Here is a 16,825-nt window from a genome sequence, read left to right on the forward strand (position 1 = left end):
AACAAAAAAATTTCTTCTTCCTCCTCTTTACAATCAATGCCCAATGAACTGCAATGGCATTTTAAAGTCTTCCCTATTTGTCCTCCTGCCCCCCAACTTTCCCTATTTATAGCTTTAAAAATGTTGGCAATTTTCCTTAAAAGCCTAATGGTTTTTTTTGGTTCATGCCCTCTCTGATGTTATTAGTACAAGCCAATTTAGATGAAGAATGTACTCTACATGGGAATTAACAGTACATTAAGAAGCTTCTTCAAGGGTTTTTGAGCTAGAGAATATAGAATTTTAGGATTTTGAAAGAAATAAGTTATTGAGTTTCTTGGTGCTCTACAAGTGATTATGCTGTTATATTGCATGACTGAAGTTTTGATATTTCTGTTGCTGACAGGGAAGGCCGCTCCAATGCTCACATTAAAGGAGATTACCAAAGAATTGGTGATGTTATGCTAAAGAACATTCAGAGTATGAAGGTAGGAATGATCCTAGAATGCTAAGCTTTGGTATGGGTCAGAATCAACGTGCTTTTCATGTAAATATTGTGCTGCCATTTGTGCTGCTTTTGACTATTGTGTGAGCTTTTCTTTAAAAGGTTTAATTGAATGAATTATTAGGCAATTTATTGAGTGTTGCAAGCCCTTTGATTTTTTAGTGATCAAAAAATCCTTAGGAGCATTACACACAAAATCAGGAGAAGATTTTCAAACACAGTAAACTTTCAGATGAGGAGACAAAATGAGATCCCGTTTTATGTGCGCAAATAGAGATGAGAGCACAGAATAGGTAATTGTGCCTGCAAGTAAGACACTTGCAGAAGCAACAGCTATACAGTGGTATATACCGACTAGACACATATTTGCAAACCTAACTTTTTGGGAAGCTGGTCCTAGATATTCTTCCCCCTACCCCCCTTTTTTTTTTCCTTTTGAAGCTTTGTTTGTGCTTCTACAATTCTAGATTGGCTGTGATACTTTTAATAAATGACAGCGTAGGTAACATTGTTTTTTGAAAACCAAAACAAAAAGGTCAATACAAGTCTCTGTTTTCTATAGTAGGCCACAGGAACATTTTGCATACCATTTTTATACAGTGCACGTCTACAGTAGCATTGTGGAAGTAGCATACTACTGATCGGTGCAATAAAAGAATACAGAGTTACATAAAAGCCTCTAAAGACACCAGAGAGGCCATTACAATCTAGGCCAGTAACACATGTTTATATTATTAACAACACATGTGGGTCCAGTTCTGATAATTGCATATCATTTTCTCTTTAAAAAATTGCTTTAGAGTTATCTATGTAACCTTAGCTATCCACCCTAAGCACTGTAATAGCAGAATGCCTGACAAAAGAGCTATGTGCAGTGTTGTTGTAGCCCTGTCGGTCCCAGGATATGAGAGAGACAAGGTGGGTGAGGTAATATCCTCTATTGGACCTACTTCTCGAAAGCTTGTTTCTCTCAGCAACAGAAGTCGGGCCAATAAAAGAGATTCTCTCTCCTACCTTTGACAAAAGAGAGTCACACAGGGCCTTTCATCCAAGGATCTTGAAGTGTTTTTACAGATATTAGCTAGCTCTTCCTGCTCATTAATCCCCTTTCTGATGCACTTGCTAGCCGCAGTACCAGACTTCAATTCCACAGCAGAGAGAAGGGCTAAGTCCCCATTGCCAAGTAGGTGGAGGTGATCACAATTCAGGGCAGCTGGACCTCTGTCTACCCATAGTGATACAGCAAGGGCACCCATTCTCAGGCTTCCAGCTCCCCAGCTGTTGCCTTTCTTGCATGGAAACCTACATGTCTCTCCCTTCCGAGCGGGGTATCCACAGGCTGCACAGTCCCCTGCCTTCACCGTGTTATTCCCAGCAGAGACAGGTTCCCTAAGCACACGAGCTTGCTTTCCCTTCAGGGACAGTTAATATCCACAGTTGTAAGTTACCACGCAGCTCTTTTTATGCAAGCCTATTTTATTCTTAAGGTAAAAGCAGTACAGAGAGAACACATTAAAAACAATGAAAGAATCTACACACATCCTAAGAAGCTTGCCAGCGATCAGTGCAACCCTAACATGGGCTCTGATTTACGCATCCTTCCAGGCCCCACCTAAGGGTTTCCTTGTGGTTTCAAGCTCATCACAGCTTCAGCTCAGAGGAAGCACACAGTCTTATGAGATCTCAGTAGGCCCAGTCTTTTCAACCCTTCCCTAAGGATTGGGGTCCTCCACCAGGGGTCCAATCTGTTTGCCGGGTCAGAAGAAAGGCCCCGAGCCTGTTTAAAACGAGGCTATTGATCCAAGTGTGATGGGTTGGATCACAGGAACCCCCTTGGGGCTGCCAACTGATGTGCCAAAACTACTTCTGTCCCTGCTTTGCCTGCCAGCTTGAGACTCCAGCACCCTGTCTCGTTGAGCCAGACACGCTAGTCTGCTCCAGCACAGAACCAGGGTCTGAACCACATGCCCCAAAGCTGCAGACTTAGCTGAATGCAATTTAAGAAATGTTCCTGTCTTTAACCCTCAGATGCCCAACTCCCAATGGGGTCCAAACCCCAAATAAATCCATTTTACCATGTATAAAGCTTATACAGGGTAAACTCATAAATTGTTCACCATCTATAACAGTAATAGGGAGAGATGCACAGCTGTTCCCCCCCCCCCAGGATTATTAATTAACCCAGAGTATATATTAAGTAAAAAGTAATTTTATTAAATACAGAAAGTAGGATTTAAGTGGTTCCAAGTAGTAACAGACAGAACAAAGTGAATTACCAAGCAAAATAAAATAAAACACGCAAGTCTAAGCCTAGTACAGTAATAAAACTGAATAAAGATAAAATCTCACCCTCAGAGATGTTTCAATAAGTTTCTTTCACAGACTCGACGCCTTCCTAGTCTGGGCACAATCCTTTCCCCGATACAGCCCTTGTTCTGGCTCAGGTGGTAGCTAGGGGATTTCTCATGGTGGCCGCCCTCTTTGTTCTGTTCCACCCACTCATATATCTTTTGCATAAGGCGGGAATCCTTTGTCCCTCTGGGTTCCCACCCCTCTTCTCAATGGAAAAGCACCAAGTTAAAGATGAATTCTAGTTCAAGTGACATGATCACATGTCACTGTAAGACTTTATTACCCTCTTTCCAGCCCACAGGTATACAGGAAGACTTACAAGTAAACAGAGCCATTTACAGGTAATTGTCCTGGTTAATGGGAGCCATCAAGATTCCAAACCACCATTAATGGCCCACCCTTTGCATAACTATAATAGGACCTCAGAGCCATATTTCATATTTCTAGTTTGAGATACAAGAGTGATACATTTATACAAATAGGATGATCACACTCAGTAGATCATAAGCTTTGTAATGATTCCTTACAAGAGACCCTTTGCATGAAGCATATTCCAGTTACATCATATTAACGCTCATTAGCATATTTTTATAAAATCCTATAGAGTGCAACGTCACACCCTCCTCCTGAACTCACTGCCAGAGGCTTGGACATTGATCATGGTGGAGGCAGTTTACCTAAAATTCGTTTTTGGGCTCCCCTCTGGGGCAGACACTCCTGTGTCCCCCAAAAGAGAAAGAGACCCTGATCCAGCTGTGGGCTTACAGCTACCAGCTATGACAGACCTTTCACTGGCCAGCAAAATCCCTCCCCCTTTCACTCAGGTTGGGCTTGCTTCCAGCTATAGAGTCCTTGGGGTTTGTTCCCACCGCAACAGTCACCAGGACCCCCACTTCCAGCTTCAGGATACATGTCTCTATGCACCTCTTCCACTCCATTACAGCCAGTTTGTGCTTCTGGGTCTCAATTTGCTTTGTCTTTTAAGTCCAGGGTTTGCTGGTGGCCTGCCTTTTCTTTTCCCAGGGCAGCCTTTTCCCGGGCAAATTGTACATCAGTTTCCATTGGTCTTTCCTTTAGACCGTCACTCGATGAGCTGGGATACCACAAAGAACCCCCTTCTGCCGGAACAGGCCCCCCTCCACTCCTGTCAGCTTCAGCACAGACACAGAGGTTGGGCCACACCTGTCTGCAGTTCACTGAAACTGAGATGCACTGAGCTCAGGGGATTCTTAGTTAACAGAGACTTTCCCAGTGCCCAGTGTTCGGCCTTTCTGGGCAATTTGCAACTTGTGTAGTTCTAGCTTCTTCTGATCTTCACTCTTTCTTACTTTGCTTCCTTTTCTGTCCCTATTTCCCTTACCCGAAATAAGCAAACAGAAAATAACAAACCAGTAACCACTTTTTTTGTTTTCCAGCCACCATACTTAACTCACTTAAAATCACTACTAGTATCTCAAAGCAATCAGCTGTGCACAGATCCTGCTCGACTACGCCATGGGGATAGGTTGGATCACAGAAACCCCCTTGGGACTGCCAACTGATGTGCCAAAACTACTTCTGTCCCTGCTTTCCATGCCAGCTTGGGACTCCAGCACCTTGTCTTGCTGAGCCAGACATGCCAGTCTGCTCCAACACAGACCCACGTGCCCCAAAGCTGCAGACTTAGCTGAAAGCAACTTAAGAAATGTTCCTGTCTTTAACCTTCAGATACCCAACTCCCAATGGGGTCCAAACCTTAAATAAATCCATTTTACCCTGTAAAGCTTATCCAGGGTAAACTCATAAATTGTCCGCCCTCTATAACACTGATAGAAAGAGATATGCACAGCTGTTGCCTCCCCCCCAGGTATTAATACATACTCTGGGTTAATTAATAAGTAAAAAGTAATTTTATTAAATACAGAAAGTAGGATTTAAGTGATTTCAAGTAGTAACAAAGTGAATTACCAAGCAAAATAAAACATGCAAGTCTATGTCTAATACAGTAAGAAACTGAATACAGATAAAAACCTCACCCTTAGAGAAGTTCCAGTAAGCTTCCTTTTACAGACTACTCACCTTCTAGTCTGGGTTTAGCAATCACTCTCACCCCCTGTAGTTACTGTCCTTTGTTCCAGTTTCTTTCAGGTACCCTTGGGGGTCAAGAGGCTATCTCTTGAGCCAGCTGAAGACAAAATGGAGGGGTCTCCCAGGGGTTTAAATAGACTTCACTTTTGTGGGTGGAGACCCCCTTCTCTCCTATGCAAAGTCCAGCTCCAGGATGGAGTTTTGGAGTCACATGGGCAAGTCACACATCCATGCATGGCTCGGAACTTACATGTGGCAGCCTTGGTTCACATGCTTCCTTGAACGTCCTCAGGTAGATTTCTTATGTGGATTGGAGCATTCCAAGATTCATTGTCCTTTAAGTGTTTCTTGATTGGGTACCTAATTTGCACATTCCTTTCTCAGGGAACTGACCAAAAGCTCTACTAAGGCTACTTAGACATCAAGCCAGTACACAGCCAATATTCATAACTTCGAATACAAAAATGATACATACATACAAATAGGATTAATAGATTTAGTAGATCATAACCTTTACATAGATATGTTACATGGCATATGTAGCATAAAACATATTCCAATTATGTCATATATATATTCATAAGCATATTTCCATAAAGCCTTATGGGGGCACCGTCACACCAAGAATCTTTTTTTTGTCTGTTGGTCCCCAGAGATTTCTAGTTTGTGTGCACATTTCCAGGGGGTGGCTTCAAAGAGCTGATAACTGAGGAATTACATTAGCAACCCCCTCCTCCTAGAGGAATTGCACACCGTTCTGTAATAACACATGCATCATTGCTTTTTTAATACAATGGACCTCAAAGGTATTAGACCTAGTACAATGAGATTTAACTTAATTCAGTACAATTTATCTTTAATGCCATAAGGTTTGTCCAGGATATTGTCAGTCAGTCACCATGGTATTCTAATTTTAGGGACAGATAAGCTGTGACACAAAGGGTGAGTGCCATGCTAAGGATCACACAGCAAATTAGTGACAAAGCTAAAAATAGAAATTGGGAATTCTGATTCACAATCCACTGCTGTAGCTAATAGGCCACTTTGTCACTGACAGACCTGCCATCATAACCTTTCCTCAATAAACCTACCACTGACTGCTTCATTCACCCAGACACATTCTGATACCTGGAAAAACCATCATGTGCACTTTCTAACACCAGTCCCTTATTCCCAGTAAGTATAATCATTTTCCTAAAGAGCTGTTGATCTCTAACAGTAAACTTATATTTAGAGACTACTCTGCTTATGTGTCAGGTGCCTTTAATCTCATGTTGTTTAGTCTTTGGTGCCCTACGATCCTTCTTTGACATAGCCCTGGAGAAAGACTGCAGCCTCCAGAGAAAAGAATCAAAACCCAGTTTGGATCAAAGAAGTCAGAATAGGAGACAGAAAAGAAAAATCAGTTAATCTTCACACTTAGCACGGGACCTATTAAAAGACCTGTAAATTGACCCTGTCAACTTAGTTAACATGGAGAAGAAGTTAAAAGTAATAAATAACTACCTGGCAGCCTCCATAGTAGCCAAGGAGGGTCCCTTTTAGTTCAGCTTCTCTGCCTGTCAGAATGTCCATGAAATGAACGTGTAGTGTGCCAAGAAACCACTAAACTAGCCTGTACTGTAAAGCTGTTGCAAAATCACGAGAAGGGGATTTGACTGGAGAGGAGTCAAACACCACATTAGATTTAGACTAAGCCACCCTGCCTTTTGAAGTCAGATCAATATACAGAAGTCCAATTTCTTCTCATTTTCTGCGACAGCAGATTTATTCATTTAGAGACTTCTCTGGCTCCATCAAATGAGCTTCATCAATAAAATCAATCATCAAACTACAACAGAACTCCCTTCTTTAATTTTAATAAAATCCCCATTAAAAAAGTAGGTTGGAAACTTGGCCAGTCAGATGGACCTTATGCTGCAACCTGACTGAAGCGGCTACAACTCCACTATCATAAGGCAGTCCTGCCTGAAGCACCCTCCTGCAGCAGATCGCAGCATGGCAGCTAGTCTGCCTCAGATTCCCATCTCAGGTGACCCAATAACTTCATGTTTTCTGGTCTCCATACAATCCTTCCTTGGGTCTGGTTCCTTACAACAATATAGTCCGAGTAGTCCATTTCTCACCTGAGGGCAAGCAGTCACTAAAACTCAAGACATCTTGTCTCTTGATGCCCCACATACCAGATGCTGGTGCCTTCGACCACATCTAGACTCTCAGTCCTTTCCTGTCCTTGTACTGGGACAGCCACCTGAGCCCTTCCAGTTGCAACCCCACTCTTCCCAGCAGGAACCCCCACAGCCTCTGCTGGAAGCATGTTTGCCAGGGGAGCATCCCTCACTCTCACAGTTCCTCTGGGTACCAGTCTCCAGCCCTGGAGAGGTCAGTAGGTAAGCTCCTGCGCTACTCCCCTGTCTTCAGCCCTCCCTGGCCCTTGGGTCCACCTGTCTGGCTTTGAGCTAGCAGCAGTTCCCTCTGCTGCTGTTTCTCCTGCCTTCAGCCCCCTCCAGACCTGGCTCTCTGGCTTAGGGACGTCAGCAAGCAAATCTGTCTTGGTGGTCTCCTGCCCTCTGTTTCCTTCCAGGACTCCTCCAATCCCCTCGTCTCTGGCAGCTCTCACCTGCCCTTCTGCTCTGACTCACTGGGACTGCCTGACCTGTTTTAGCCCCCAAATGCTGCCCAATTATCTTTATTGTGTGTGAGCACTATTTTTAGTGTGAGCACTTGTTCTGGCACAGAGGATCTGGACCTTTTTAATTCACAGGCGCCAGCCACGCTGTGATACCCACCCAGTATGCATGTAAATTACATCCACTCCCCTTCACTTCACACCACTTTACATCAAGAACATAAGAACAGCCATACTGGGTAAGAGTAAACGTCCATCTAGCCCAGTATCCTGTCCTCCAAACAGAGGCTAGAGCCACCATCCCTGCCCAACCTGGCTAATAGCCATTGAGGGACCTATCCTCCGTGAACTTTTCTAGTACTTTTTTGAACCCTCTTATAATCTTAGCCGGCACAACATCCTCTGGCAAGGAGTTCCACAGGTTGACTGTGCGTCGTGTAAAGAAATACTTCCTTTTATTTGTTTTAAACCTGCTGCCTATTAATTTCATTTAGTGACCCCTATTTCTTGTGTTATGAGGAGTAAATAACACTTCCTTATTTACTTTCTCCACACTTGTCATGATTTTATAGACCTCAATCATATCCTCCCTTAGTAGTCTCTTTTCCAAGCTGAAAAATCCCAGTTTTATTAATCTCTCCTCATACAGAAGCCATTCCATTCCCCTAATCATTTTTGTTGCACTTTTCTGAACCTTTTCCAATTCCAGTATATCTTTTTTGAGATGGGGTGACCACATCTGCACGCAGTATTCAAGATGTGGGTGTACCATGGATTTATATAGAGGCAATATGATATTTTCTGTTTTATTATCCATCCCTTCCTTAATGATTCCCGACATTATGTTCACTTTTTCGACTGCTGCTGCACACGGAGTGGATGTTTTCAGAGAACTGTGCACAATGACTCCCAAGATCTCTTTCTTGAGTGGTAACAGCTAATTTAGGCCCCATCATTTTATATGTATAGTTGGGATTATGTTTTCCAATGTGCATTACTTTGCATTTGTCAGCATTGAATTTCATCTGCCATTTTCAGAGTGGTAGCCGTGTTAGTCTGTATCAGCAAAAAGAACAAGAAGTACTTGTAGCACCTTAGAGACTAACAAATTTATTTGAGCATAAGCTTTCGTGGGCTCTAAGGGGCCACATCTACCATTTTGTTGCCCAGTCACCCAGTTTTGTGAGATCCTTCTGTAGCTCTTCACAGTCTGCCTGGGACTTAACTATCTTGAGTAGTTTTGTATCATCTTCAAATTTTGCCACCTCACTGTTTACTCCTTTTTCCAGATCATTTATGAATATGTTAAGTAGGACTGGTCCCAAGACAGACCTTTGGGGGACACCACTATTTACTTCTCTCCATTCTGAAAACTGGCCGTTTATTCCTACCCTTTGTTTCCTATCTTTTAACCAGTTACCAGTCCATGAGAGGACCTTCTCTCTTCTCCCATGGTAGCTTAGTTTGCTTAAGAGACTTTGGTGTGAGACCTCGTCAAAGGCGTTCTGAAAAATCTAAGTACACTATATCCACTGAATCCCCCTTGTCCACATGCTTGTTGAGCCCCTCAAAGAAGTCACCTCTGAAGTTGCCCACCTAGCGTTACGTAGATGAGATGATAACCTAGGGGCAGAAAGTATGAAGTGCTGTAATGCAGGTGTTTTGCTATGGAATGCACCTGTGTTTGTGTGTATGTGTTCAGAGTTTTCCAGGAGTTGTAGCTGCTTTTTAATAATAAATAAATGAACAAATGGCATTCCAATTGGTTACAGATAGGATCATCAAAGGGGCCTAAGGAATTGGGAAAGTCAGTGCCAGTTGGATGTTTAATTACCTTAGTCCTCTTTGGAGAGCCCAATCTACATTTGTTTCCTAACTCCATGCTGTTGTTCGTCCCCAAGATACATGCAAAGCATGAGCTAAGTACAGTGTAATATCTTTAACTTTGAATTCCTTGGCTGCTGCTAGACTGTCTGCCTCAATTAGTTTTGTTTTGTTTGTTTTACAGGGGATGCAGAGAAGGTCAGGGGAAGGGAAGAATTGGCAGAAAAGATTAAATTAATTCTGGACAGAGTGGGATTTTCCATCTTATTTATTTTGTAGGTTAATGACAGAATGTTAGTGTTGCACAGAGCAAATGACTGTGTTGCAAAAAAACTGCAGCAACATTAGCTAGATTTTATAGAGGAACATATTTGGATCAAATGACTTGGAATCCCATATGTGCAGTGCGTTTGCTAATGTCTCTGCCTCTTTTCTTTTCTCTTTGTTTTTAAGCAACTGACAGTTCATCTGCGGAAACACAATGAAGTTTTGATGGAGTTGGAAAATGGGATCAAGAACTCTCGCAAGCTGGAGACCTTGTGCAGGGACTTTGAGTTACAGAAAGTCTGCTACCTGCCCCTCAATACCTTCCTACTCCGGCCTTTGCACCGGCTCATGCACTATAAGCAGATAATGGAAAGGCTCTGCAAACACTACCCACCAAACCATGTGGACTTCAGAGACTCCAGAGGTGAATGGGGAGGAATAATCTAATTCTAGAAGCAGCGGACTAGAACACAGTCTCCTGATAGCTAGTTCCCCATTCTAACCACTAGGCATGCTGTAGTATAAATAATATTGCATCCAAAAAACTACATTAAAAGAGTGTTCAGCTTGCAGAGTCAAGCACTCAAAAGTCAGGAAATGTCAGAATTAAGGCTGTGATCATCTAGTCTGAGCTCCTGTATAATACAGGCCAGAGAACTTCCCCAGAATGATTCCTGGAGCATATTTTCTAGAAAGATATCCAGTCTTGATTTAAAAATGGTCAGTGATGGAGAATCCACAATAACCTTTGCCTCTTGCCCAGCTTTTGCCTCTTGTTCATGACGACTTGATTCCTGGCTCCTTTTTCTCCTTGGCCCTTACATATGATTTTTCAGGGGATTTGTGCTCCTAAATAAGTTGGCTGCTTTTCAAAAATCCCACCCTAAATCTTTGTCCTCATTGTAGAGCAGAAATCCCTTGCTGTAAAACTGACTCCCCCATTTTAGAGTAGACCTATAAATATTTGAGGATGGTTGAAGCCGTGTGCCTGGTTACATTTTCAATTAAACCATTAATTACTGGATATTGGAGTCCTTGGAGAGAACATAGTAGTAGAGATAATAATAATAAAGCACAACCGGACCAGATTCACCTTTTGTGGGCCCAGCGCCAAACACATTTGTGAGCCTCCATGTAGTCGTTATGGGCCCATACCAAGTGTGGGCCTGGCGCAACGACGCCCATAGTATACCTGGTACTGCTGGGATGGGGATGAAAACCTTTATTCAAAAACAAAATAATATATTTGAAGCCACACTTGATTGAGACTTCCACTCAGCCCATAGAGAACAAATTGGGCTAGCATCAATATACCCAGAATATTCTTGAATTTGGAGTATTTGTGTGGGAGGGGGTTGTTTGTTAGCTTTGTCTTTTTTGTTTAAACACTCAGGGCCTGCTGGGGGCCCTGAACACAAGTGCTTAATTAGCCGGGATGTAACAGTCAGTGTAGTTGTACCTGCATCTCCCCACCATCACCTCCTCCTCCACCCAAAGTTAGGTTTCGTAAACACATTTTTCGAAAGCTGGATTTTCTACTTTGGTACAATGTTTACAAAACTTTTTAGAAAGTTAGTTTTCTTTAACCTATTTCTCCCTTTGTCTCACCACCCCTCATGACTTGAAGTGAAACAGTAAAGTTACTGCGGGGAGCATGGGGAGGAAGATTGCTGATGTCCATCTTTTGCAGGGAGAAAGGGCCACTGAGACACACACACACTCTTTACCACCAAGGCTACCACAATCCACCTCAAGCCCCTACCTCAGCCTTCACACCTGGACTCTCCCCCGTCCCTCCTACTGCCCCCCCCCACATCCACAATTAACCCCCACCTTCACACAAAGGGCTCTCCTCAATCTCCCTGCTCCTGCCAATCCCCCCACTTTCACCCCAGGGCTGTCACCTCCCTCCCTTCTTCCCTTCTCCCCCCTCCCCTACCCAAAGCCAACCCCCACCTTCAACCCAGACTCTCCCCTCCCACTGCCCCTCCACACCAACCCCCACCTTAACACCCTGCTTCTCCTACCCCACCCCCATACTCCTACCTCACCACCAGCTCCCCCCCACATCACACCCAGACTCGCCCCGCAATCCACCTTTCCCCCCAAACCGCGCTACACCTCCTCCCCTCCCTGGAGTGCGGGGGGAAATTTCTGGGCATTCCCACTGGCAGGGGGCATGGCAGCCACCCCCACTGTCATCACCCCCGCCTCAGCCCCAGGGGCCACAGACAACCAGCCTCCCCTGTGCCAGCCCGATGGCGGTAGAGGTCCAAGGGCCCAAGCCTAAAGCCTCGTTGTGCAAACTACAACTCCCACCCCACATTGGCGGACTAGGGCTAGGGCTAGAGATGGATTAACCCTTCGTGGGGCAGCAGGTAGTCGTTATGGGCCCCTTCCAAGTGTGGGCATAGTCCCACGGGCGCTATTGTAAACTCGGTACTGAGCACAACGATAGTTCTGCACTTTAAGCCACTGATCAGATGATTTCTATCATTGCTGGAGGTATGGCAAGGACGGGTCCTTGATTTACAAACAGTCTGTGGTAATAGAAATGAAAACATGCAACCATTTCATCAGATTTCTAAATATGGGGGCGATCCCATGTGCTGTGATGGGTAGGGAGATGCATTTAATGAGCTGTGTCGGAGATATTTAGACTGATGAGAGAGATGGGAGCTGAAATGGATTAGAAAAGGGCCTACTATTAATCTATTGATAATGCAGAAACCATAATGATTTAACAAATGTTTTCAATGAGAGGAAACATGGCGAGACTGTCTCCATCAGCAGTAATGACACTTCAGTGCTGACAGTGCAATAGAGTCCTTGGGAGCAGCCTCTGACAAGAGTAAGTTTTGTTCAGGGAGATCATATCATCTCCTTGAAAATCCACCTTCTGGGCCGCCACCCAAAAGACATGCTGCGGGAGAAAGTAGTTTAAAAGTATTTTAAGAGAGAATCGGGGCTGTGAATCCCATTAAAAGAACATACACGAAGGCAACCCAGGCCTCTCTCTTGGCTGTCTTTGGGGTTTTGGTTCCCTGCAACTGTTAGCATGTTTGAAGCCTTGCCGAGGTGTGAATTCTAGCTAGCTCTCTGCACTTCCCTTGAAGTCTCATAGTTGTGGAGCCCTCAGGTACTATTTTAAAAAGTTCATTCTCTTATCAGCGCCATGAGTTGATTCTCCTTGAAAACCAATCGCTCTGAGAGTTACTGTAAAAAAGACAGGTCTAAAGTGTCGAATGCCCATGGAAAGCTTAGGTAAAAGCAGGCTTCTGTCTGTGGTGATTGCCTCTACCTTTATTTCAGTGCTGCCACCCTCAGTAAAAGAAGCTCGTGAATCTGTGTATGCAGCTTGAAGCCAGTTAGAGTAAATACTAGAAAAAGAGAATTATAACAGTCTTGTTGGGAGGGTGCTGTGCGTGAGCCACAGATGGAATAAATATTATGTACCTGCTTGCAAGTCTGATACGAGCATTGAAAAGATCCTTGTTTTTATTTACCTAGCTGCTCTGGCTGAGATTTCTGAAATGGTGGCTCAGCTCCATGGTAGTATGATAAAGATGGAGAACTTCCAGAAGCTGCATGAACTCAAGAAAGATTTGATAGGCATTGATAATCTGGCAATCCCAGGAAGGGTAAGTGACAGAGTTTCACTCAAGAGCAAGAGCTCTGGCTCTGAAATGATCAGCCAAATAGCTTTGGAACATGAGGTCTGGTTTTGAAGTCTGTTGGATTCTTTTAAATCACAGTTTATAAAATTTCTCTGCCCCATCCCCTTGGCCAGGTAAGTTATGTTTAAATCATGTTAGCCTGGGCCATTTTAACACGGCTTTAATGTGGCCATGCTATCAGTTTGTAGCAGTGTAGATGCGGCCATGATATATCTAAAGCTACTGGAGTTTGGTCAAGCTAACCCTAATAGTCACAGTATGCAGTTTCGCCTAGCACTGACCCTCTTTCCTTCACTAAAGACTGTGAATCAAATGTAAACACAATAATGTCAGAGCAAACTATTGATTATAAAAGGAGAGGGAAACAATCCTCTTTATTATGTCTCTCTTCTGCTTTGTTCTTCTGGGCTTTATTTTGTATACAATTTTGGATTGTTATAGGAAATTTTGAGCATCACATGGAACAGAGGCAGTAATATTATAGTTAGGTCCTACCAAATTCACGGCCATGAAAAACGCATCATGGACCGTGAAATCTGATCTCCCCTGTGAAATCTGGCTATTGCAGGGGAGACCAGATTTTACAGAGTTGGGCGGCCGCAGAACGGTGGCTGCAGGCCGGGATCCCAGCTCTGAAGGAAGTGGCAATACCAGCAGCAGTGCAGAAGTCAGGTGGCCTGGTATGGTGGTGGGGACAGGGCTAGCATTATAGCTGGGGGAGTGGGCGACCACCCAGGACCCCGTGGTCAGGGGGGTGCCGTGGTCTCTCACACACCCCCCACAGCCTGCACAAGGTCCCTTTAACCCCCAAGTCCTGTGCTCCTGCTGCTAGTCCTGGAGGCGCTAAGGAGGGACAGGACTTCCCCTTCCTCCGCACGAACCACTCCAAGGCCAGGTCAGACCCATCTCCAGGAACCTCCCCCGGCTGCAGGAAGCTCCATGGCTGCTGGCTAGGAGTCCAGCTTTCAAGGCAGCACTGCCCTCAACAGCAGCACAGAAGTGCGTGTGGCACAGTATGGTATGGCCACCCTTCCGTGCTGCTGCTGGGGTGACGCTGCCTTCAGAGCTGGGTGTCTGGCCAGCAGCTGCCCTCTGGCTTCCCAGCTCTGAAGGCGGCAGCAGCACTGAAGTAAGGGTGGCAATACCATGATCCTCCTACAAGAGCCTGGTGAGCCGAGGCCCGGCACAACCCCATTTTGGGTTGGGACCCTCATGGTTACAATACCATGATATCTACGATTTTTAAAATCCAGTGACCCTAAGGGACTATAAGTAAGGCTATGTTTTAGTCCTGGGTGTTTTTGGTAAAAGTCATGGACAGGTCATGGGCAGTAAACAAAAGTTCAGCAACTACTGCAGAAGTCCCGGAGATCCCGGAAAGTCCCAGAGTCCGTAACTTCTATGACCTCCGTGACAGACTTGCAGCCTTACCTATAAGACATTTGTGCTGGAGGAACTCATCTCTTCCATACTGGCAAGCATTGAAACAAGGAATCAGTATATCACTTTAGCTTTGGGGATAGTTGTCTCTGTAGTCCACATATAACAGGATAAGATAATTTTTGAGTCCTTGTTTTATACAGGCTTTTCTAAATAAATATTTTCAGTGATGTTACAAATGGGAATTTCTCTCCTTTATTTCAGGTTAATTCTCTTCCTCTCTGTTTTTTACTGGCTCTAGTCTATTCAGATTCTTGTGCCCATCACTGTGATTTCTGAGCATAGTTAACATGTCTATCTTTGCCTGCCTGTTTGTGTCTGTCTATGGTATCTATGTACTGTACTGCATCACTAAAAAGGTCATTTTTGATGGTTGTCATCTGCCAGGCCATTTTTCTTCCACAGTCATGACTGAGGGAAAGCTTGCACAAAGGGCTGTTTTGTGTCCTAAATGTGGTAAGGCATGTGGCAGCCTGGCAGTGTGGAATCCCACAGCTAAACACCCTCCACCAAGACAGTCCTATCGCTAGCCCATGAGAGTTTCCACCTGGGGACCAGCAGGTGTAATGTCTCTGATGAGTCTGCTGCTGAGGTGGGGTGCTGAAGAAAGGTAGCTCTAAGCTAGCTAGGTTCTAGCCATTTAAGACTTTAAAGACTAAGACAAGGACTTCGAGGTGCAATCGGTTGGAGAGCCAGTGTAGAGCACTGGTGTGCTGTGCTCTTCCTGGTCTTTCTTACCTGCAAGATGGACGGCTGAATGTTTAAGCAGCTGTCGTGTCCGTATGGCTTTCGTAGGCCACGTTAAATAGTGTTTCAGAGTAGCAGCCGTGTTAGTCTGTATCCGCAAAAAGAAAAGGAGGATTTGTGGCACCTTAGAGACTAACCAATTTATTTGAGCATGAGCTTTCGTGAGCTACAGCTCACTTCATCGGATGCATACTGTGGAAACTGCAGAAGACATTATATACACAGAGACCATGAAACAATACCTCCTCCCACCCCACTCTCCAGCTGGTAATAGCTTATCTAAAGTGATCACTCTCCTTACAATGTGTCTGATAATCAAGGTGGGCCATTTCCAGCGCTGAAAGTGGCAGTGTGGACACGACCTCAGTCTCCGCACTAGAAAGCGAAGGCTGAAGAACATTACCACCACCTGTGGCTGTGTGCTGTTGCCTGTGGGATGGTTGTATTGTACTTCTCATTCACCTGACTTGTGGGTCACAGGTCCTAGTTTGGCGGTGGCAAAGCACACATTCGAGATAATGGCTCCAATCCTAGGCTGTGTCTGAGCAGCCTTTAGGGAAGGGGGACAAAGGTGACTTTACCCTTGGGCCATTCTGCAACAGTGCCTATGGTAAAATAAAACATTCTCAGGACTGTTCTACTTTTAGATTGCTCTTTTGAGGCAGGAACTGTCTCTTCTTAGTGATTGTACAGCACCAACTGCAATGGTGCCCAGATAGGTTGTGGCCATTAGGCAGCATCACAATATAAATGTTTAATAATAATAATAATTAATAATATTCTGGGCTGACTGCCAAAAGTCCCCAAGCTAGGTATACAAGCAAGAGCAACTCTGTGTAAACTGGAGTGTTCCCCTGGGGAGGGGAATCTTCCACGAGCTAGTTTATTGGTGCTTTACAGACTGTCCTGCTGCTTTTTGTGTCCTTTGCTTGTACACAAGTGTCATGGGTGTTGGCCTCTGAAAGTCCATACAGAACCCATTAGGAACTGCCTGAAACAGGCTAGAGAGAGTGACTGGAAATGAAAGCTTTTGATTTGCTTTATGTGGAAAAGGGAATTATTTCATAGTTCAAAACAGCGAATGATGCAACTCACTATAATCCCAGAAAACCTGGCTCTCTGATAGTTTGGTTCCACTGAGAGAGAGCTCTCTCTTCCTGAGCTTACAGGCTTTAAAATAGTCTGATCTAAGTGAATGTGCTGTATTGCATGACATGAGCTGCACGGCTTGTCTAGGAGAATTCATGTTGCCAGACAAATCTCCCTCTTCTCCCATTGTTGTAATGGATTCCTTTAGATGATTTGATTTTGTGCTTACAGCAAGAGCCACGTCAGCTA

The 16,825-nt window shown here is 44.4% G+C and overlaps 1 protein-coding gene across 6 annotated transcripts in view; it reads left to right on the plus strand.

The window, feature by feature from the left end:
• FARP1 (FERM, ARH/RhoGEF and pleckstrin domain protein 1) overlaps positions 1-16,825 on the plus strand; it is a 343,029-nt gene that overhangs the window by 305,329 nt on the left and 20,875 nt on the right. For all 6 annotated transcript variants that reach the window (XM_073348144.2, XM_073348134.2, XM_073348154.2 and 3 more), the window contains exons 17-19: positions 386-467; positions 9,810-10,047; positions 13,134-13,264. In XM_073348144.2, the coding sequence (XP_073204245.1) occupies positions 386-467; positions 9,810-10,047; positions 13,134-13,264 (451 nt within the window). The remainder of the gene's footprint in view (positions 1-385; positions 468-9,809; positions 10,048-13,133; positions 13,265-16,825) is intronic.

Source organism: Lepidochelys kempii, chromosome 1, assembly GCF_965140285.1.
Source record: "Lepidochelys kempii isolate rLepKem1 chromosome 1, rLepKem1.hap1, whole genome shotgun sequence".
NCBI lineage: Eukaryota > Metazoa > Chordata > Testudines > Cheloniidae > Lepidochelys > Lepidochelys kempii.